The sequence below is a fragment of the Mus caroli genome, unplaced genomic scaffold (assembly GCF_978045245.1).
Source record: "Mus caroli unplaced genomic scaffold, Mus_caroli_1 scaffold_11, whole genome shotgun sequence".
In the NCBI taxonomy this organism is placed as follows: domain Eukaryota; kingdom Metazoa; phylum Chordata; class Mammalia; order Rodentia; family Muridae; genus Mus; species Mus caroli.
The window spans coordinates 21,289,002-21,312,724 of NW_028227266.1; the positions used below are offsets into that span (position 1 = coordinate 21,289,002).

The 23,723-nt window shown below is 42.0% G+C and overlaps 1 protein-coding gene and 1 long non-coding RNA gene across 5 annotated transcripts in view; one reads left to right on the top strand and one right to left on the bottom strand.

The window, feature by feature from the left end:
* Npsr1 (neuropeptide S receptor 1) overlaps window positions 1–20,841 on the top strand; it is a 203,064-nt gene extending 182,223 nt beyond the window's left edge. For both annotated transcript variants that reach the window (XM_021172302.3, XM_021172303.2), the window contains 4 exons: window positions 7,048–7,124; window positions 17,081–17,167; window positions 20,163–20,343; window positions 20,712–20,841. In XM_021172302.3, coding sequence (XP_021027961.1) covers window positions 7,048–7,124; window positions 17,081–17,167; window positions 20,163–20,343; window positions 20,712–20,802 — 436 coding nt within the window. In that variant the 3' untranslated portion in view covers window positions 20,803–20,841. The remainder of the gene's footprint in view (window positions 1–7,047; window positions 7,125–17,080; window positions 17,168–20,162; window positions 20,344–20,711) is intronic.
* LOC115031937 (uncharacterized) overlaps window positions 1–23,723 on the bottom strand; it is a 57,073-nt gene that overhangs the window by 23,836 nt on the left and 9,514 nt on the right. For all 3 annotated transcript variants that reach the window (XR_003837581.2, XR_015048917.1, XR_015048916.1), the window contains exons 2-3: window positions 15,836–16,024; window positions 14,132–14,281 (exon numbers count right to left, since the gene is read on the bottom strand). This is a non-coding gene — a long non-coding RNA (uncharacterized LOC115031937). The remainder of the gene's footprint in view (window positions 1–14,131; window positions 14,282–15,835; window positions 16,025–23,723) is intronic.

A 23,723-nucleotide genomic window follows, 5' to 3' on the forward strand; every position in this document is an offset into this window, starting at 1 on the left:
CTAACAAATGAGATGAACATATTCGTGTTTTTATCACCACTTTTGTCCTTTTTAAATTAAACATATTCTAACACTTATGTATATGTGTGTGAAAGTTTTCATTTTCTCCATCCTATATCCTTAGAGAGATTCTTTTACTGGTAGCCTTTTCTGTTTGTAATGTATTGTAAAAGGCTTACTATTGGCCACTCATTACTCACACCTCACAGCAATTCCAGGATCACCCTGCCTTGGGTCGTCCAAACTCCTTCACAGCCTTCATTTCTCCTCTCCACCAAATCCACTGGAGAGTTTCACTGCCAGCCCCAGGGTCTCTATTTCTCCAAATTCATCCCCACTTTCATCAAGTTGACTTTATCACTTTGGAATAATGTAATTGTCAGCATCTAATGAATATAGTGTTATTTTTTTTAATTTCCTGAGGCTCAATCTAGTATCCAACAAACATTTGGTAAATATGGGACTAAGTGAGCAATACAGACCAAATAATAATCTGTACTAAATGTTCCATGGATGTGTCATGGTCGCTGCTATTTGTCTGTCTGTCTGTCTCTCATATTTCTCTCTCTTTCACACACACATACACATACACACAAACAGACATTTCACATGTATGTTTCCAGTGTGAAAATTCCATGCCTGCTTCAGTTTGTGTGTTAGTTCGTATATTAGTATTTATGGAAGGAAAGAAGGAAATAGAAGGTGAGATATCGCATCACCAGTAGCAAACTCTCTGGAGAGCTGTGCATGAATAAAGATGTTGCAATTCCATCATCAACTAAATCAGTTCCCAAGGCTTGAAGTCACCGTGACTGACAGACAGCAAAGGCAGCACTCTGCTTTTCTGGGTCACAACAACTCCTGCGGTTTCACAGTTTGCTTGGTGGGGCTGCCTAATTGTTCCAGTGAGGTTGAGGTTGTTTGCCCTGGTGTAATTGCTCCGCTTCCTCTGGGCTTCTTTTCTTGTGACCTAATTGATTACTTACCTTCCTATCACTTTCCCTCTCAGAGACAAAGGCGTGGGCAGAAAAGATCCATGGTCACAATTACAAAGGTACAAGTGGGAAGATGCACATTAGTTACAGAGGGCTGGTTTGTGTTCTGTGAGGAAAATCTATTCATTTTGCTTGGGCAATAGGGCTCAGATGGTGTTGGACCACCATGGTAAAGGAGTCCTTTTTAGAGTACAAGGCCGTGGTGATTAAAAGGGTCCCAGTGGCCAGCACTAGCCATAACATGAGTCCTAAGGCCGAGGAGAAGAGTGGGGCCTGAGGCAACCTGTCACATCAGGAAAAGGAGCGATAGCCTAAATACTGTCCGCTAATGAGTAGTAAAATCTTCTTGTTTAGAAACAAAACAAACAACAGTGGATATTTGTGTGGAACATCCAACCTCCCTTCCACTTCTTCTCCTACATCCTCCTAGCAGACCCCACCCCACCCCACCCCACCCCACCCCACTCCACCCCAACCCTGGCACTAGAGGGGTTAGGAAAGGCTAGATGATCCAATTCAAACCAAAGAGGTGAAGAGAATGTCTTCAGGAGAACAACTCGGATTTTTAACAAAAAGTCTGAGAAGGAGGTTGTCTCTGCTCAGTCACGTCTGTGTTGGTGCACAGCTGGCATGAGCAGCCTGCTCTAAAGAGAAGCCTGGGAGCCACAGAAGGGACAGGGGACTTCAGCATCAACAGCTCCGACATTCTCTACCTGGGTATGAAACGAACACTAACACTGATCACAGTATGTTGTTGGTGGCAGTAAAAGGGATAATGTTTGTGAGAGGCTGTTACCGTGGACTCTTATTATATAGAATATGAAGTTCTCTGTTCTACACTCAGAGATTCTCTGGCAAACTGATCTTAATTTTAATCTCTCTAAAAGTTCCTCATTGTGTAACCCAAGCCTTTCCATCCATAAAGTAGGGGATTTATGCTTTTATATTCATAGCTCTTATATGAACTCACAAAGTAAGAGTTTGTGTACGACAAAAAGAGAACTCTCACAATTGGCATAGGTTGTTATTTTATGGTCTTCAGCACCTATTAAAAGATGGGGCCAAGGAGATAAGGATTGCTTTATGAAGAGACAGACTCAGCAGAGTCACCTACAGATTACTAACCTCTCCGATCATGATTACTAACCTCCTGCAACATGAGGTAAGGGCCAGGACTCTTTTTCCCACTCCATATTCATGAGTTCAAAGGCAAGGGTTTTTCAGGTATATTCTCTCCTGTCCTGCACCAGGTCACTCCTAATGTGGCAAGACCAAATCAAAGGCAAGGAAGCAACCTTGGCAAGACTGTTACTGTCTCTCTCCAGGGTAGTACAAAAGTTTTCTGCTCATTGTCTACCCCTTTTAAATCTCTACACCATACCATAGCTTAGGCTACAGCTTAGTAAGGACGTATAAGACTACACATTTAGTGTTCAGTGTGTTAACTATTTTTGTAAGGTAAGTTTTATTTTTACAGAGAGTGTTTAGCTATATTAAATCTAGCAGAGAAGCACACCCAGTGAGGGCCCCATTAGAGCCCTCTAATGCAAAGATTTTTATTTCTAATGCAAAGGGTGGCCTGTACATCACTCTCAATGGTCAGAGTTTGGCCTCACATTCTTACACTATTGGTTTATTTTAAATTGTGCAGTTGATATACAAATTACAATTCTGAGCACCAACTCAGAAAGTTGGTTGAAAGTTTGGACAGCTCTTTTGATTTTAGAAAGATCTGATCCTAGAGGAATTTGAATTTCTGCCAAGTAGTTTCTTCACAATAATTCTTAAATGAAGTTTTGTCTTGCATAACCCTTTTATGGAAAGGACAGTGCTTTTTTTTTTTCTTTTTTTACATTTCCTACAAGGGCATGTTGGTATTAAATAAAAAATTAGAACTTTCTGCAGCAAACCTTTTGTCCTCAAAAGCACTGTGGGTCTGTGCCATTCCAGGTGTTTACTGTGGATAAACAAGCATGTATATATGTATATGTGCTTATTTCTTTCATTTGTTTGCACAAATGAAAACTATATATATAAAACCAAGGTCAAACATTTAGAAGTGTAATCAACCATTTCACTTTGCTGCTCTCCTGGGAACCAGAGTTTCTATTGTTGCAGTGCAGAATCAACCTGCAAACATACAGGCTCTGAGTGTTCTTTCGCTTGTCCTCATCATTCTGATCCACAATGAAGGAATACGGTCTATCCCTGACATCATCCAGACATGGCCCTGCAAGCCTGACTCTACTGACTTGACTTTCTGTAATCCAAAACTGCCTCTGAATTGCATAAAGGAGAATGTGGTGTTTAGATGGTCTTCTATAAGTTCAGGAGGTAAACTATATCAATACAGGCCAGAGGTGCTCTGTGACAGAGAAATCCTTCAGGTTTCATGTTTCCTAGAAGCCTAAGTCTTCTTTGAAAGTTACCACAATCCAAGACACAGATGAAGGTCAAATATCAAAGACTGCCTTTCCTTGAACTGTTTCTAGTACGTGATCTTCAGCACAGGGCTGCCATAGACAACCTCTACACAGCCTGTGTTGTCTAACAGGGTATTCCAAGGAAGAGAAGCTGCCTGGGAAAGGGAATGGGATGAAGAGTAACGTTTCATTGCAAGGTAGCACACAAAGAATGATAAACTACATACAGCCAATAGAGGATGGAACAAAATGAGAAAACGATGAGACAATTTGATGCCATGACAGTGATAGCATCTCATGAATATGGACTTGCTCAGGTGGGGCAGGAGTTGAGCTGACTTTCAGCTCTCTGTCCTGCATCACCATCACTTATGGCGCTATGGTTGCAGGCTACAGTAGCAGGATAGGGGTGTTTAAAGATTATGATACCACAAGAGAAGGGATGTGCATGTGTTTCAAGAGCATACAGACTAAAGTTGGGGAGACTAACATCACTCCCACAAAGGGCTAAATGTGCATATTTATGAAATATTACCTTCTTTTGTTTGATAGCTATCGAGTTTGATGATATATTGATACACATATGATGGTTTGAATGAGAATGCCCTCCACAGGCTCCTATGCTTGGTCCCCGTTAGTGGAACTGTTTGGGAAAGATTAGGAATTTATTCTTGATGGAGGAGAGGAGATGTGTCACGGGGGGGGCAGGGGGTTGAGGTTATAAAAGCCCACCCCAGTCACAATCTCTTTCTCTCTGACTACTGCCTGTGGTTCAGGATGTAAAAGCCCTCAGCTTCTGCTTCATCATCACGTTCGTCTGCTTCCCACCATGATGATCATGAACTATCCCCTGTAAGCAAGCCCTCAGGGAAATGCATTATTTTATGAGTTCCCTTGGTCATGATATTTCTTTCTTGGAATAGCATAGTAACTAAGATACAAGAGAATAAGATGAATTCTACGGATAAGAGGTAGTAACGTCCATCTATCAGTTTGACTACACCTATTGATACAGGACAATTTAATTAGAAGGATTAAAATGCACTCTATTTATATTTTATGATAGTAAATAAATTTTTTGAAATAAAAAAGAGAGAGATTGCAAAGGTTTGTACTCACACCAAAGAGATGGAAAGGTAGGTGCAAATTCTGGAGTCATTTTGAAGGGACAGCACCACAGTACTTGCTCACTTATTAGATGTAAAAAAAAATGAGCAAGAAGGAGAAAATGGAAAAAAGAAGTTTCTGGTGAGTGACTGTTGCTCACAAGAAGTAGCTTTTTTATAACAGTAGACAACAAGGATGCACACCCACTGGTTCCATTTGTTCAGCTGTCAAGGGTAGCCTGGCTTTGTACTCCTCTACTTGTCTGTAAATAAAAGTAGGGCCAATGAGGCCCAAGGCTTCAACTCATAAGACAGATCTATCTTTAACATCCTACATGTTACTAATTGTCACCAGCGTTTGAATCACTGGTGAGTTAAATACTGGGATTATCACTGGGTAAATACCGGGTAGCATTAACATATCATGGTAGTTGGGACCTTACCTCTGGGAGCTGTTTGAATGTACAATGTGGCCTATAGAATCATGTAGACTCCTGCTTTTCAGGAGGTTGTCGAACCTTTGGCAGGGGGAACTCAACTGGAGGAAGTAGATCTTAGAGGGGATAGGAGAAGGGATTCTTAATGTTAAGAGTCTAATTCTACTTCCTGTTCCATCTCTAAAATACCCAGATGTGATCAGCCTTTCATGACTGCTTACATAGCAGTAAGATATTCTGGTCTCCATGACTTCCCCTTAAACCATGAGCCCAAATCTTCTCTTCCCTAAAGCTGTTGCTTATCAACTCTAGAAAAGCAACTAATATACCTTCTGTCTCCTTTACTCTGGAAAGTTCTGATTTAACAAATGTTCCATATAGAGCAAATGCTCACTGCTAAACTCCCCCCCCCTTCCTCCCCCTTAATCGAGGCATATAGACTTCAGGAAAGTCCCTAGATGGACTATCAGAAGGAAGAGAATGCTCTACCAAGGCCTGAGGTTCCCTGGAGCATGAAAAGTTGCTCCCAGAGCAAGAATGAAAAAAGCAATAAAAAAACAAAGCTTTAACATGGTCATTAATTAAGTTATAGTCTAAAGCCCATTAGAATCCATTAGTGCTTTGTCAGCTACCACAAATTGGAACTCTGTTTTTTTTTAAACTACCAATTCTCAAGGGGAAAAATTATGCACTTTAAAAATAAGGCAGTGTTCTGCACCAAAGTTTTTAGTTGAAGTGTTCAGTAAACTTTAAATGTCAAGTAACATTGAGGAGAGTTGAAATTTTTGTATTTATCAAAGGAGACGGGAAATACAAAATTTGCCGATGTGTGTATGTTATTAACATTCTGCTGGCATAGACCTCATCATGAAGAAGAGTGGGTGTGGTGGAAAAATGGGGAGGTAGTGGAAACAAGAAGAAAGAAAAGTATAGTTTTAAGTCCACTGATACTCAAGTACTGTGCTCAGCTCTTTAAGTATGATCATATTTGACACTCAGGATTTTAAGAAATTTGTGCTACACAATCTCAACTTAGGCTTGGGGTGTTGGTTATCAACTACTGTGTAATATGTCATCACAAACCTGGGCCAATCTGTAGTGCCTTTGTGCTGGGGCTTGCACAAAGCTAACTGGGTCTGTGTTTTGTTAACGTGTTTGGGCACTAAATTGGGGCAAGAGGTCGCCAGATGCACATCATTCCAAGGCCCCTCATATTTTTGCAGAATTAATTCTCCTGGGGCTGTGAGAGATTAACAGCAGCCCTGCCTTGAGAAATAATGCAGTTATACAATTGCTCCATTCATTGTATCATCAGTGAGGACAACAACCTTAGCTGAGGCAAGTAGCAGATTCCTGGTGAACTCAAGGAGCTATGATCCCACTCCTGCAAGAGGAGGGACCCAGAGGCTATTCTATAGTGAGTAGGTATGCTGACATCTTGCCATGCCAGCCTTTACAGAGTGCATTGAGAAGGGCTAATAGACTTGAAGCCAGCCTGAACTACATGGTGGATACTTTCCTAACATCCATGAGTTCCCTTTGTAATTTTAGATTTGGAAGGCAGAGACAAGGAATTCCAAAAGCAAGCTGACCAGTTCAAACTATGTTTTAATCTGGGATTAAAAAATGAAGCCAAACTTCATTGAAAAGGTAGAAGGGCAATATGGGGGAGAACTTCTGATATCACTCACAGGCTTCCATATACCCACACACACACACAGAGAGAGAGAGAGAGAGAGAGAGAGAGAGAGAGAGAGAGAGAGAGAGAGTAACTAAAACCAAATAGCACATACATAGTAGAAAATCCTTACCTCCTAAGCTGAGTTTGAATTATAATCAGCACTGCATTTCTGACCACCTGGATTATTTAAGTCCTCCAGATTTTTATCCACTTATTTAAGATACTAGCAGCTCCGTGACCTTGATCTTCTGGCACCTTCAGTATGATCAAGCAGAGCTGTCAAGGATGGTTGAGATCCCTCTCACTGGATCTTTCTCAAGGAGAAATGAAAGTAGTCAGCTTTCAGATTCCTCACACTGGGGACTTTTCAGCCATGGTAATGCTCTCTGATGTTTTTTTATACAGCGTTATCTATGGCCTTGTGATCCGAACTATTTGGATGAAAAGCAAAGCCCATGAGACGGTGATTTCCAACTGCTCAGGTAAGGCTCTGAATTTCTCAGCTCTCTCCTAACCTATGTCCTGCAAAACTTCTCCTTTAGCTATATGAGCTTGGGGTATTTGGGTCCACAAAATTGCTTGATTATAGCAGAACCAAACAATAGAATAGACCCCCAAATGTTGCCCATGAGAATCTATCTTCCACTTGGCCTCCCTGAAAGCTGAGAGAGAGGGCTGGCGAGATGATAGAGGATATAGGGCCACTATTGTACAACCTGTGGACCTCAGTCCAATACCCAGAAGTCACATGGCAGAAAGAGAGAATGGACTCAAGAAAGTTAAATAAAAAATAAGATGAAAAATATGTGGAAGAAAGAGGAGGGTATTTTGAGCTTGTCTGACTATGCAAACATCATCCGTCCCTTGGGGCAGCTTTTGAAGCATCATGGGGGTTGCCCCAGCTGTAAGCCAGGCAGGGAGAACCTTGGGAGCACAACATATCCTCCAAACTTGAAGATGGGCTTCTCTGTTTGGCTAGAATTTAGAAATGAGTGAATCTACCATCTGACTACAGGATGTTCTTAAGCCTTAAACCAGGCATGACTCAGTCCACACATTTTCCCTGACATTCTACCCCAAAGAAGACTGACACTGAGACAGCCCTCTAGGAACCTCTCCTAAGTTTCACTCACTGAACTTAGTTGTATGGCACATCTATACAACACTTTAGGACCTGGATGCTGCCCTGATTTCCAGGAAGGAGTACTGTGTCTGGCTGGTTTACACTGGTAAAGATGAGAAAGAAGAATGATTTCTGGTTTTGTTACGATGTGGCAGTTATATAGGTTATCTCTAATTCTCTGTTCGTACTTGGGTTCTCCAGATCTCCACAGATGGAGATTGGCTTCTCACAGGAAAAGCTTCTTTTCCATGTGACAGGAGGTGGCCACGAGGATGCACAGTTTTATTTGGCATGAGTATCTCTATCTCTTTCCCTGGAGAACGTGGAGAGGAATGTGAATCCTGGCATTTTCCTTTTAATGGAGGTGGTTATGCTTGAGCCCGATGCAGTATAAGACAATGGGTACAAATCTCAGACCATGGCCCAGTGACAGACAGACCAGGAGGAGAGAAAGGGCTTCTACTGTTGGCCATAGAACATCCTTCCATTTTCTATCTCTCTAATCCCTGCCTAATTTCCAAAGTAGTATTTTGTAGACTTAAAAAAAAAAAAAAAAAAAAGTCTCAGCCAGGCGTGGTGGCACACGCCTCTAATTCCAGCACTCCGGAGGCAGAGGCAGGCAGATTTCTGAGTTTGAGGCCAGCCTGGTCTACAAAGTGAGTTCCTGGACAGCCAGGGCTATACAGAGAAACTCTGTCTCAAAAACAAAACAAAACAAAACAAAAACAAACAAACAAAGTCTCCAAAGTGAGGCATCTTGCTATTTCTATGTGTAGCACATGCTGGCATGACCAGGATCAAACACATGTGACTGATTAGAACGCCCATGCTTTTCCCCTTAAGCCCGGCCACCTCCCACGAGGAAGAAAATTATAGAAAGGGAAGTGGTAAATGACTTTTAAAACGGCTCCAATGTGGAAAAATAAATAAGTAAAATAAAACCTGTTTTTATTAAAAATCCAAACTCAAGGTCTTTAGCCCAGCGCCCATCCACAGCATGCCCATCCAGGCGCGCCCATCCATCCACAGCGCGCCCATCCACAGTGCACGCATCCATCCACAGCGCGCCCATCCACAGCGCGCCCATCTATCCACACTGCGCCCATCCATGGGGCGCCCATCCATCCACAGTGCGCCCATCCACAGTGCACGCATCCATCCACAGTGCGCCCATCCACAGCGCGCCTATCCATCCACACTGCGCCCATCCAGGCGCGCCCATCCATCCACAGGGCGCCCATCCACAGCGCGCCCCTAGAGTAGCCTCCCAGGCCCAGTGCTGAAATGTTTGTTCTGTAGGTGAAGGTTCAGAGTTTGTATTGGTTGAGGTAGCTTGGGTTCTGTTCTTCCAGATTCAGTCCTCCCATCTTGTGATTTCTGCCTTGTTCCTCCCTGCCCATCCCCCTGAGCTCTCCCCTTCCCAACCTCAACCCTGACAGCTCTTCTGCCTGCTCTTCTCGCCCAATGAGCTATGGTGAAGGTTACTTCATTTTCCATGAGTTCACTACTCAGGAAAGAGAGCAAGGCACACACAGCCAGAGGTCTGAGGTGATCTTTGGTAGGCCTCCCCATCACTGTTGGCTTGCACTTTCTCTCTCAAGTGTTCCCTATGTCTCCCTCTTTTGTACTTTCTAGTCACAACATTGGACTTTCCCAACTTTCAGTACTGAATCAGTACAAACCACTTAGAGATGTGTGCCCACTAATATGCATAGCATTGCCTTTTCCTAAATTAGAAATGGCTACTGTCAATTTCACCACTTAATGTAAATTTGAGTCTTCATGACACCTGTTTTGAGCTTGTCACCATCTGTGACCTGCTTCCAGAATGAGGCCAGCTGCTAGTCTCGAAGTCTCACATTCTGTCAGTATTTTATTCATCAGTGGACTTTCCTTGACACCCCACATGTCAGAACAGCCAGGCAGCTCAGGATTTGGCTGGGAATGGGATCTCCAGCGGTGCTGGCATGGCGGGATTATTGCTCATCATCGAGGAACATTGGCTACATTAGTGTGAACAGAAGCTCACTTTGTAAACACTGCCTGCCAAGCCCACCTCACCCTTCGTGTGGAGCCCTTTCTCTTGTTGACAAGCATGTTTACTTTCTGCCACCCAGAGGTTGAAAGGAACAGCTCATAAATGACCAGAGACTTTGCCACAAACAGATGGCATAGACCGAAACATTAGACCTCAGGATCTGGCATATATTTGAATATTAGGAGAAACTATACCTTATGGCGTGGGCATTTTCTGCATGAGAACATGAAATCAGGGAGGGAAAGCCATGAAACACAAAACGTGGTATTTCTGTAGAGAACTGAATCTCAGACTCATGGCTTTGCTGGTGTGATATGATCTACCCTGTGTCAAACTCTATGTTTCAAAGTCTATGAGGCAGAGTGAGGTAGAGAAAAAAACCTTCTGGTTAGGAACTAGGTTAGAGTTCTGCTTTGTAGCTCGAAAGCTCCATGATGAGACTGTTTCATGCTCTCAGCACCAGCTTCTTCTGTGGCTGAGGACAGACAAAATGCCTTTCTATACAGAATTATGTCTAAAAAATGGCATGTACAAAAAAATTACAAAGATAGGAGTAAATGACTATTGTGGGATTTTGTAGCTAGTAAGAGTCCATATCATTAACATGTTGGCACTCTCCAGCTGATCTACAAACTAATAGGATTCTATATCAAAGGCAAATTAAAACTCATTTTATTGAGTCTGGTAGATGTTTTTAAGACCTCTATTAAGACATGAAATAAGAAAAGTTCAAGAGCTGAGACATTCCTGGGAAAGTAGGACAAATTAGAGAAGGTTTTCCGTTTCAAGTATGAGTTGTTAGGGTATCTTTGACATAAAATAGATAATAGTAGAAAATATTATGTGCCTCAAACAGACCTACACATACATAAGGACTTGAAATATGTCAGAAGATCATGGAGAAAGAATTAAAATGTTAGTTCCATCCATAGTCAAAGCGTAACTCCAGGGGACTTAGAGTCTTATATGTAAAAGTAGCTCATTAGTCTTTTAACAAAAGTAATATAACATCTTTCCAACCCTGGAAGAGAAGAGACTTGTAAGACAAGATACATGATAAATCATTCAGCAAGTGGACATGTGTTAGTATGACTCTGTTAGCATGTTACAAACCAGTCTGAATACTCTAGGAGAAATGTTTGGCATAACATGCCCAGAAGAAGGTGAGTATACAGAACATCTAGAGATCAAGTCTAAAAAGCATTCACAATTAGAAGTCAGCAAACCATGATCAGTGGCATATCAGAAGGGAAAGCCAGACTCACATCCCCAGCAGTAATTAGGAAGTATCTGTTTAACTCTCAAGGAGATGCAGTTGTCCACCTACAGAACTGCTCTCACAGCGATCTGATAATTCTAAGGACTGGCATGCAAACAAATCTCATGATGTTACTTTGCTTGGCAGTAACATCCCTCTCACTTGCACTGGGCTGCTGATCTGTTTGCTTCTGGTCTGTCCCACATACTGGCAGCCATGGCCAAACCCAACCTCCTCAGATTTAAGTCTTCCTTCCCTTCCCTTCCTAATCCCCATCTCTCCATCCAGTAGAGACCGCTTGAGGCAGCTGAGGCACAAAATGGGCAGCCACAACCTTGCTCTGGTCATTTTCTCAAGGATAAATCTTAAAAGGGTGTTTTCTGCTTAAAACTTCAGGCTGTTAATAGCTGTATTTGGGGATTAGGCTGTTCTTGTCTGCATCTGCACACATAGAAAGGCCCCTGGCTGATTTAAGGCTGCTCTGTATTTTCACTTCACAATGGGCTACACAAGAAATATAGCCAGTGCAGACCAGAAGCAGTTGGTATTTACAACTCTTTTAAGATCAGAAATTTGGAGACTTTCTCTTACTCCTTTATTATTCTTGTTATCAATTAACTCTGATCTATGCTCATTTCTTTCTTTTTTTTTTTTTCAGTTCCTTCCTAAGCATGGCTGGTAACAAATCAAATGCAATAGTAACCAATGCTAATACACCATTAGCATTCAGTTAAGTACTCTTATCCCTGTCATCTCACAGAGTACACTTATAGATCATCTTACCAGGCACCATGTGGTACACACAGCATAGGCATCACCAGTACCCCGAGGCTGCTTGCCTGCACAGTGCCTGCTTCAGTTAGCAGAAAGAAGCTCTAGCACCTATAAAAACTCTAAAACATGAGTAGACTTAACAAAATAGAAAGTTTTCTTTCAAAATTATTTTTACTTTATGCATCTGAGTATTTCACTGCAAGCGTGTATACTCACTATGAGTGTGCCTGATACCCATGAAGGCCAGAAGAAAGCATGAATCCCTTAGAAGAGGAATTTTGCCTATTCTGCAGTGTGAAGTGCAAAAGCATCTAATCAGAGAGTTTGTTGAGACTCCCTCAGACCCTGGTGTTCCTCCTGTCAGTGCTGATATAAACTCCTCCTGAGAAAAAGCCTCAAAATGATTTCATCTTAAAGATTCAGACAAGGAAGTAAGCTAATGGAGTGAGCAGGTACACCCCAAGACAAGAAATGAACAGTGGATTCTCCTAGGGATGTAAGGTCAAAGGGCTAGGTAAGTTTGGAGTCAGCTAGAACATTCTGAAATTATCAGACACCTTCATTGTGGTCATGGGAAGATGCTGGATATGAAGCTCAAGATGCCAAAAGCTTTGCTAGCTCTGCATAGGCCTTGTGGCAGCAAGCACAGAGGATAAAGCTGTGACACCCCCGCCCCCATTGCAAGGAGCATCAAGTTGAGAGCAGGTACCCAGGGAGCGGCAGTGGTGCTGACCTATCTGCTACCCAGGGACTGAACATAGACAAAGGACTTGAAGCAGAGAACAGGGTCGTTGCCGAAGGGCACAGACATCTTCAGAGAGCTCGTGGGGATGCTTCCAAAGAGGCCGTGGCTGTTTCCCTAATGGTGCCCAAGCCTGAGCCTCTCCATAGGGGTGGCTGGCAGTAGAGGGCAAGGTGGAATGGCATAAGCTGCCTAGACCAGAAGCAAGGGTGAAGACTTGGTCAGGACAACATGGTGCCTAGGTGGCCTAGGAAGAGCTAGAGACATTTTGAGATGTGCAATATGGTGTACCGGAAAAATTAGCACCAGAAGGGTCCTGGGAAGGAAATGGCCCAACCCAGAGTTGAACAAAGGACTGCTAATGTGATCAAAGCATTTAACTGATGAGCTCAGGAACAACTAGGTTATATTTGTGGATAAAAGTGCTTACTGTTAAAATCTAATCAATCTCCAAAACTTCAAAATATTCATTTTTAAAATATGAAGTGGATGCTCACATTCAGCTATTGGATGTATCACAGGGCTCCCAATGGAGAAGCTAGAGAAAGTACCCAAGGAGCTAAAGGGATCTGCAACCCTATTGTTGGAACAACATGATGTACTAACCAGAACCCCGGAGCTCTTGTCTCTAGCTGCATATGTATCGAAAGATGGCCTAGTCGGCCATCAATGGAAAGAGAGGCCCATTGGACTTGCAAACTTTATATGCCCCAATATAGGGGAATGCCAGGGCCAAAAGAATGGGAATGGGTGGGTAGGGAAGTGGGGGGCGCTATGGGGGACTTTTAGGATAGCATTGGAAATGTAATTGAGGAAAATATGTAATAAAAATATTAAAAATCAAAAAAAAATAAAATAAAATATGAACCCGAGGTTCATAAGTAAAGTTTCAATACATGAAACACACTTGTTTTAAAATGTTTCCAGATAGAATTTCTTATTTCAGAAAACAATCACCTGTGCACATTCCAGGTCTGTGTGAGGAATCTGCCTATTGGACAGGAAGGCAGTTCACCTTGATTTAAAGTTACAGAGAACCAGTGCCCAGATGCAGGTGCTGGGTCAATATAGAGTGAGTGGGATTCAGGGGAGCAATATAGCTCAGGGGATAAAGGTGCTTTCTGTTCAAGACTGAGTCAAATCCCTGGAGTCCAAATAAAGGTGGAGGGAGAAAAGTAACTCCACAAAGATGTCCCCTGACTTCCACACACATTTCCTGGTGTTCCAGAGCCGTTCTCCACAATAATAATATATAATTATATAAACACAGAAATAAGAAGTAATGAGATCCCAGTCAGCCTGAATCCCTGGAGAGGTAAAAACCTGGAGCTGACCCTTTGGAGAGCTCTGGCATGACCCCACTACAGTTACACCCTAGATCTAAAGCAGTATTCGAAAGCATGCTTTTTCCAGCCTCAAATCTAATGAGCCTGCTACCTCCCAGCGTCCCAAGCCATTCATCCAGTGACAGCTGAATTTCACTGCTTTCAGTATAGCTCAGTGCCAAGTCCTGAGTAGAAATAATCCTTTTATCTCCCAATAAAGGAGAATTACCTGCATTCTGTAACTCAGCTCTCTTTGAAGAGCTGCCTTTGGAGCTGGAGGCTTCGCCTTTCCCGGAGTGGTCACATTAAAGATGATTTCCACTGATCTCGTTGGGAGATCCAGAGGGCAGGAAGTTGATGATATTGTCATCTAGTCACCCTGTGGAAAGTGTTGAGATTTTTCCATTTTAAAAGATTTCAGAGCACAAATGTCATTCTCACAAACTTTTCTAAAAGACAAATTAAGTTTTCAAAGCCACACTGTTTAGGGACCAGCTGTTACCTTGGGCCAGCGTGCAGGGACACTTCGAAAGGACATAATTTGATCTGCTATCATCTTTCCTTACCCCCGTGGAGATAATCTCACCCTGATAATTTCCTGCTGTCTATGGCAACACCATTGTATAACAGACTATCTACAGTAGTGAGCCATCAGTTTTCTTCTTTAAAGACAGCTCTTATTCATCCCAAAACACTGTTGAAACTTAATTCATTTCAAGTGCCAAGGTGACTGACATGTCAGCACAGATCTTCACACCTGGAATACATTTTTTTTATCTTCCTAGTAACCCAATAGGCTGCACTTTATTTTACAAACTAGAAAACCAAGGCTGGGAACTTTAGGCAAGTATCCCAAACATCTAGTCACTGGTCCAGATGAAGGGTGTGTTCAGGTCTGTGCCTGAGGGCTATATCCATCCCATGATACCACCCTGGAAATGAGGGTCTTTACCCTTACCAGCTGCAGAAAGGTAAACTGTTAATTCTTCATGGGAGCATACTACTCTGGGTCTACAAGCACTCTCTGGCCTCCTCCCACTAGAAGGCTGTGGGGAGCGGGTGTGGCGGCAGTCCCAAAGGCGCCAGGGACTGCAGCTAAGTCGTATGACTTGCACCTGACTTCCATATAAGCCACAAACATCGTGAGAGCTGCGCAGGTATACCAGGTTACTGGCGAAGCCATTTTGGTGGAGATATGCCCCTGCTGCCCTGATTAGCTGAAGCTGCGTACCTGGTGAGGTGATGTGGCCTGCTGTGAGTGGATGGGAACTGATAGTATATAAGAGTGAGAGGCCCAGGGCTCGGGGTCTTTCGCCTACGCAGTCAATGCGCAGCTCAATAAACGTGTGCAGAAGGATCCTATTGTGGTGTCTTTCTTGCTGGCGAGTCAGGCGTCCCACAGAAGGCCACTCTCACCTTTACACACTAATACTTATGGTAACCCAAAATATATCCAGAAATGTCCAAAGCCCTTGCAAGGCAAATCATGCCACTTAAGAGCCATGGGTGTGGAAGGACTCTGGAAACATTATCTTCTTACACTGCTAAGGTTCTGTGATTCTGGAAACTATGCAGAATGATACAAAGATCCTGACCTGAAGAAGTACAAATAATTATAGCTAGTATGTAGTTCTTTGCACCGACAAAGCCCATTTATTAGTAATAGTTTGCCCCCTCCAATGAAGAACTGGACACATTGTAAAAAGGCTTAGAAGCATTCCATGAGCTGCTGTCTGGAGAACCCCAGTGCCCTCACAAGGATGTCTGAGGTCTTCCTAATTTGTCCTCAGTGGTTCTCTCCACCCCAAATGTCAGACAACCTAATAAACATCAGAAGGAGAGGCTATGCTTCAAGCAAACACATCCTCCTCATTCTTGCTCTATGCAACAGCTTCTGACTTACCACGTCTCATGCCCACACTTGCCTCTTTACCTTTGGAATTCATCTCTCCTCATTGAATTTACATGATGATCTCTGGATCTCTCTCACAGCTTCCCAGCACAACTACTGGCACAGAGTCGACAGGAAATGGCTTTCTCCTCCATTCCTGGCTGTGTTGTGTATCTCTCATCTCATCCATCCTTGTAAAGAGTGGCATACCTCTTGCTTAAAGGAAAGTATCTAGAAAACAAGAAAAAGAACTCTACCTGAGCCTTTTTATTCCATCTGTATCTACTGTCAGATATGCTTTGTTTGGTGGACCAGGTTAGATGGTATTGGAAATAAGACTGAATACTTAGAACACAGGTAAACTTCTGGACAGTTTCGACCAGGATTAAAATAAATTCTAAGTTCAAATTAATGAGGATGGCAGGGGTCTACAGTTGGCTTCTCTGGTGAAAGGCCTTCTCTTTCCTGAGCTATCTCTCTTTTTGTGCTTCCTGAGGCTAGCCCAAACTCCATGGCACCAGGTAAAGAGTGGGCACCAGTATCTTGACCATGATTATTCTGTGTGTTCAAAGTTTTCATGTCCTATGAGATGGGAAGGTCTGAGAGTAACAATTCCTTCAGGCAAGTGATCCTATAGCCAATGTTCCAACTCCCTATCTCTTTACTCATTGAGATCCATTGCACATTTTTGCAAATCTTAATCAACCTTATTTTTTAATCACAACAACTCAACTGTAAGAAGCATTTCTTGATTTATTCAACAAGCATTTGTTAATCCTTCAATATGCAGACTTCAGTGATAACAAAGCCTTCTCCACAGATGCTTACGTTCATCTTTTGAATTTCTTGCCTTCAGATTACAGTTGCATATGATTTAAAGTTTATGTGCAGGCTCAATTGCAGTTCTTTCATTTGGCTTGGGTTTTTACAGAATTTCTGAATGTGATCAGTGAGTTGATCTGGAGCAGCTATTCTAGAGGGTATCAGAAGTGACTTCATAGGTTTCTCAGCACAGGTCATGCCTGAGGGAAGCTCTCAACAAGCAGGATCCACCCCCTTGTAGCCTTGTGGTCTAATTTCAGCTATGGATGATTCAGGTGGTCTGAGAATCTGGGCATTTGCACTGGGTTGCAAATTGAGCAGCTCTTATCAGCCACCACTGAGCCATCTTAGTCTAACACTGTCCCAGAGGAGCAGGACATAAGCCGGTCTGCACAACTAACCTTCAGTGTTCCACTCAATGGAAACTGTCTTGCCCACTTCACCATCCCACTTTTCTGTCTACAGATGGCAAACTATGCTGCAGCTACAACCGAGGGCTCATCTCTAAGGCAAAAATCAAGGCCATCAAGTATAGCATCGTCATAATCCTTGGTAAGCAATGCCCCTCATGTAACACAGCTGTATAAACTTTCTAAAAATAAGCTGGTGATGGACAGGCCACGTAGGGAAGGAATGTGCTACAAGCACATTTATCTTTCATTAGAAAGAATGGTATTGGATTCACCAGTGTGTTTGACTGCTGCAAGAGCCAATAGTCAGCTCCTAATCCTTCTCATGGTAAATCTAGTTGCCTACCAAATTCACGGACTGAATCACATAGAGGAAATCTGATTAGGAACCAACTCCCCAGAGTTTATATCCAAATCATCCTCCACTCAGTTGCTTCATTTAGGACATTGTCTTCCCACAAGGACAAGAAAAAGTAGGTGTGCACTCTTTTTTTTTTTCTGGATATTTAATTTCAGAGTCAATAATATTTACTGTATGGCCACAGCTTATCTCCCTGTCTTAGTTAGGGTTCCTATTGCTATGAAGATACACCATGACCATGACAACTCTTCAAAGGGAAACTAATTGATGCTAGCTTACAGTTTCATAGACTCAGTCTATTATTATCATGGTAGGAAGGATGGCAGCTTACAGGCAGACAATGTCTGGAAGAGCTGAAAATTCTTCAACTTGATCCACTGGCCAGACTTGAGCATAATATAAATGAGACCTCAAAGCCCCAGCTCCACAGTGACACACTTCCTCAAACAAGGCCACACCTCCTTCAGTAAGGCCACACCTCTTAAATAGAGCTACTACCCATGGGCCAAGCATATTCAAATCACCACAGAACCTCATCCTACTTGTCTTCAGCCCTTTTCTTCTACACGTAGGACACATGAAATCAGTTTGCACTCCTGTCTGTCAAAAATGTTCAGACAGATTCATGGTCTACATTTGATGTTTTGTTCACCAACAATGACACATCCTCCAGCTTCCCTGGCACATTTCTTTTAAAAAAAATATATAACTCTAGTTTCATCCCATGTTGGTGATTCTTGCTGTTTTCTATTTGTATCTGACATAATACACACTCATAGAAACAATTTTATTAAGATGTACATTAACATACAGGTATGTATTCAGACTTTTAATATAATTACACACACACACAAAATTTCTTTATTAAGTCTACCTCTCTTGACACAATCACAAATCTATGAAAGCCATGACATGCTCTTGAGTTATATATGTTGTCCCCACCCAAAGTTGGGTTATGTATACACTACTGAGTTAATATTTAACTCAATATGAATATGAACAAATGAATGTAGATATATAAAATGGAATTAATGCTGTTTCACATTAATTTAGCTGATATACCCCATCTCTGCTTCTTTAGAAGCATTTAGATGCTCCAACAAGGAATTAGCTGTATGCCAAATTACCAGAATAGCTCATCTCCCTTTTCTAAAGTATAAAATGCCAGATAGATCACAGGCAGCATGCACGACTCAGCCAGCAGAGCATAGGCACACAGCAACACCACAAAGATGAGCTGAAGAGATATCCACAGCTCTCCAGGGCTCTAAGAATTCTCTCAGAAGCTTCTGGAGGACATCAGAGATTCCTTGTCTTGCCTTCACACCAGAATCACAAACGCACATTGTCTGGAAGATGAAAAAGTAAATGAATGCATAAACATGCATTTTAAGCTGCTGTATCCCTGTTCAATCAGAAATTATATTCATAGTCATGTAAAGTCTTGTCAGTGTACAATCAGGTGCCCACAGGTGGGTCACCATACTGTTGAATAAAGAGCCCAATCTATAACAAATACTTTTGTAATGCCCATTTACCATCATGAAATGATAAGTATCTTTTATGGTTTTTCTTAAGTTGGCATATTGCTTTATTAATCACTTAAAGTAAGAGTAAAATAAAAAGAATATATAAGAGACCAATATCAAATTCATATATAACAGTATAGGCACAGCTGCACTAGAAAAGAAATAAAGACATCACATGCCTATGCCTCTGCAGCTACAAGTGACAGCCAATACAGATGTTTTGAAGGAAATATACAAATGTAAGCTGCTTTACTGTCACTTACCTGACTTTCTGAGTCGGCAAACAAAACTCAAGCTCCTTGATAGAGTAGGAAACCCAAGCTTACTAAAGTAAATAGAAGTCCAGGTCTGAACCTAAAGGCTTGAGAACAAAATTGACTCTGTATGTTTCTGTTTAACTCCAAATATGGGCCATTGTTCCAGTTCAATGAGACTCAATCAGAATTCTCACAGTCCTTATTGTTATATTTATGCCTTTGATAGATTAGATGAGGCCCATTCACCAGCAGAAGGCAATCTGTTTTATGTACTCCACTGATGCAGATATTAATCTCATTCAGAAACATCCTCACAGACATATCTAGAGTGATAGTTAGCCAAATGTCTGGGCACCCTGGAGACTTGTTAAGATACTTAACCATCACAACTGAGATTCCCATATCCCACTCTTGCTCTTTGATGCTTTGGACTTACACCTAGTTGATTTGGACAAAAGTATTGCATGGGAGTTTTCTGAAAAGGTTAACTTAAACATAGAAAGAAATCTTGAGACCAAAATGATCTTATTATTGTCCATGCTTTAAAATGTTAAGATCACTTTAACCTTCTGTATTTCCCAGAACTAGTGGTCAATGTCTGGTCAAATTTCATATTGTTCTGTCTGCTTCAGAGATCCCTAATAGGTCTTGTTCATTTTCCTTCAGCATTGTGATAGATTGGAGGCCCTCCCATGCCTATCAGATCCCAGACTTTCTATAATATTTCCACACCAGTGGAAGAAGTCAGAGCTCCCTTTCCAGATACAGAGGATCTAGAACATCTCAGCTTAGGAATGCTGTCTCCAGGATACATGTATACTAATACACAGGTTTAAGCAAATATGTCAGTCATGTTAGCACACTCAAGGCCACTATATCTAAGAGATCTCTAGTATCAAAGACCATCCCAATTAAAGTTCCAGTCATAACTAACTAAGAGTGATGCTTCTGGTAAGGCCACAATGGTGCTAATGGCTTTCTTCTCCCTAGCTTTCATCTGCTGCTGGAGCCCATACTTCCTCTTTGATATGTTAGACAACTTCAACCTCCTTCCAGACACCAAGGAGCGTTTCTATGCCTCTGTGATTATCCAGAACCTGCCCGCCTTGAACAGTGCCATTAACCCCCTCATCTACTGCATCTTCAGCAGCTCCATCTGCTCCCCCTGCAAGTAAGTTGTGTTCTTGCTGGTTCCAAACCAGCAAGAGAGAGAGTAATAAGATGATTTAAGGCTTTGCTTAATGTCAGTGGCTGAAGTTCAGATCCTGCTTCTACAAAGAGAGAAGCTGCGAACCTCTGTACAATTCCACTTCTGCATGTGGAAAGTAGGGAATAGGGCAGGGTCTACTTTGTAGATGTCACTGTCCACTAGGCTGTGATGGCAAGTGGTAGAGGAAGAGGTCCATTTGTTCTAGCCTAACAAGCATCTGATCTTTAATCTTTAACCTTTTTTTAAAACTCTGATCTCTTAATGTCAACACTGTCTTTTCATCAGGATAAATCATTTTCCTTTATTTCTTTATTTCTGACTTTCTCTAGGATGCAAAGATCACAGGATTCCAGAATGACCTACCGAGAGAGAAGCGAGAGACATGAGATGCAGATTCTCTCCAAGCCGGAATTCATCTAAACCCTGAGGCAGTAGTGCTAGGCTGAGCTTAGTCAGCTTTCCTGGATCTTTACCAGTTAGTGTATGTGCTTGAATCCTGAGCCAGTTCCTCCTCCTTCTGACTCTTGCATCACCTAACAGATATATGAAGCCAACTTTCTAATGAGGGCATGCCACCTGCAATTCATGCACTAGCCACCATTCTCTTAACACCTCTTTGTGTCAGCTTGCAAAGATACTTTTCTCTTTCTGATGTCTCCCAGACCTTCTTCCATTAGCCCAGCACCTGCATCATCAGTGGCCCTGTGTCCTTGTGAACTGATGACATAGGCAAGCAGAAAGATATTGGACGGCTATCACTGAGTCATCTAATTACAATTTTGAAAATAAATGTGAGACTTAACAAAGGTTAGACTCTTAACAAAGGTTAGACTCTGGTGGAAACCAGTTTTATATTGGATGTTTAAGGGGTGTAGATGAGATGTTTGCCCCTGAAATGCCAAGAAATTCTCTTTCAGACCCTGCTACTGTATACATCTCCAAGTGCAGGAGGAAATGTTAGCAGGAACAAACTCCCAAGCATTGTGATTTGTGAAAAAGACAGTACAGTTTCCTGCAAAACAAGGACACCATGCAGGCACATTCTCACCTAGCAGAATGAGCACACCAAACAGTGATAGAGCCTGATGATGAACTCCAGAGTGAGCGCTGAGACCTTAAACTCACAGCACTTTGGACTGTGTAAAGGTTCTTCCCTTCCCTGAATCAACATTCAAGCCGTCCTAAGTTCATTCCACATACCTCAGGGACATTTCTGCCCATGCTTACTCTCAGAATCCTCTTCATCTGGGGGCTCAGTTTCTTGAGTTTCCCAACCAGTTTTTGCAAGCTCTTTGCTGTGTGCTGTAGCCTTTGTCTATCGGGCACCTCTGCAAGGATGTGCTGGTGGGGCTTATTTTGACAGGTCTGCAATTCAGTATTTATAAGTATAATTCAAATGAACTATGACTAAATGTTTTCGAGTCAATTTTTTTTCCTTCAGATTTTGCCAGAAGTGGAAATGGCATCATTTGACTGTGTGTACATCTCCACCCACAGCCCTATGATGCATGTGAACACACTATTTTTAGCTTCTCATACAGTCTTTGACATTGAAATCTCCTTGGCAAAATCCTCCTCTCCAGAGTTGAAACCTTTTCTTGTCCTTTTGGCTGACTGCTGGTTGAGTCGTTAGCATGTTCAGTCTATTTTATAAGCACCCATTCCTCATTATCTTATCAGCTCAAAGACTGCCTGCTTAAGGTCAGGGTGGTAATTTTTCCACAAAATTCTTTTTCAATTCCATCTGACATTAGGGAAAGCATCTCTTTAGGCAGAAATTAGACACTGTAGCAACTGTCTCTAAGTTATTAGTCCCCATGTTTGAGGAGACAGAATAATCTACCTTTCTGTTCACACAACAGAAAGCGACTTTCTTCTTCATCCAATCAGCTAAACTTGAGCAAGCAGAAGCATTGAGTGGCTAAGAAGTACCTCTCAGCATTTCTCTTTAAATCAAGATGGGCCAGAGAAAACTCAAAGAACTGTTGCTGAGATAGCTGCCTGTAGAGGAGCCAATTAACAAGTAGAATCTGGTAGGTGTCCTAACTAGCAAAACAGGAGGCCCAGGCCCTTGATAGATGCTTTCCATCTCTGTCAAGTTCTGGCCTACCAGACCTGTCACATGCCTGCACCATACACTGATCGATTCTTAACATTAAAGAGAGAGAGCAGTGAAAGTTATTTTTCTATCCATGGACTGTGAAGGTAGCCTACAGGAGCCTGTGGCTCTCCTGCTCACAGGAGCGTGGAGATCAATAAGGTACAGGTTGTTGTTGTTTCCAAAATTGGAAAACATGCTTTAATCATGATAGTCCTTAGTCCTATGACCCTGGATGAGTCATGCTCTGTCTCTGGGCACCACTAGTCTCTCTCTAACATGGGGGCAGAATAATAGTGGAGCAGAGAACGTTGAGGTTTAGAGACTGTAATGGATTAAATTAGACGTGCAGGAGAGTGCTGCTAGAATTCTTCCCTTTGAAGACTAACACTACAGTGAGTCAAGGTTGAGTCATCCCTTTGGGAAGTATAAATTTTCTCCTTACCATATGAGCTCAGTAATATCCCAAACTGGAAAGGATGTAATAGAAAATTAGAATGTAAACCATAGTGTTGCTATCTGTAGCCCTTGATGCTCCCATGGGACAAGAAAAGACAGTAAGGTGGCATGTAATGTGTGAGTATATTATCACACAGCTTCAAGGACAGGTAAAAATTTAGGCTGATAGGGCAAATGTGTTTAAAATATTGAGTCGCACTACAGAAAATATCTCTTTTATTGAAATAAATTCAATATGAATGCAAGAGATTCTCTTCTTTCAGGCCATATTTACAACACAATTTAATTGAGATTTAATTTCATCAAGCAACAGCTCCCACAGGCCAACCCACCCCTATACCAAAACACTAATACCTTTTTAATGACTTTCACTGTGATAATTATGAGAATAATGTACTTTTGAACTAATTCAGAATACATCTCAAGCATTCTGTCGAGCTTGGTTGAGACAGCTCTGCATAGAAATATTAAGAAATGTGCTCGGCTATTCCCTCTACATTCACAGTATGGATTTTAAAAGATTATAGGCCTTAATCTCATGAGGAAACAGGAAAACAAAACAATATTTTTATGAGGAAATAAAGGAATTCTAGTCTTGGGTGTTGGTTGATATTTTAGGGAAGCTGCACATCTGACAGCCTAAGTCTGGTTTTTTGTTTTGTTGTTTCAGTTATCATTTGAGTATTGCTCATTATGTATGCAGCTCTGTTCCTACAACCTGGCAACCTTCATTCCTGTAAAAGGAGATGGCCCTTACCAAGCTGCCAACTTTCTTTCCTGGAGA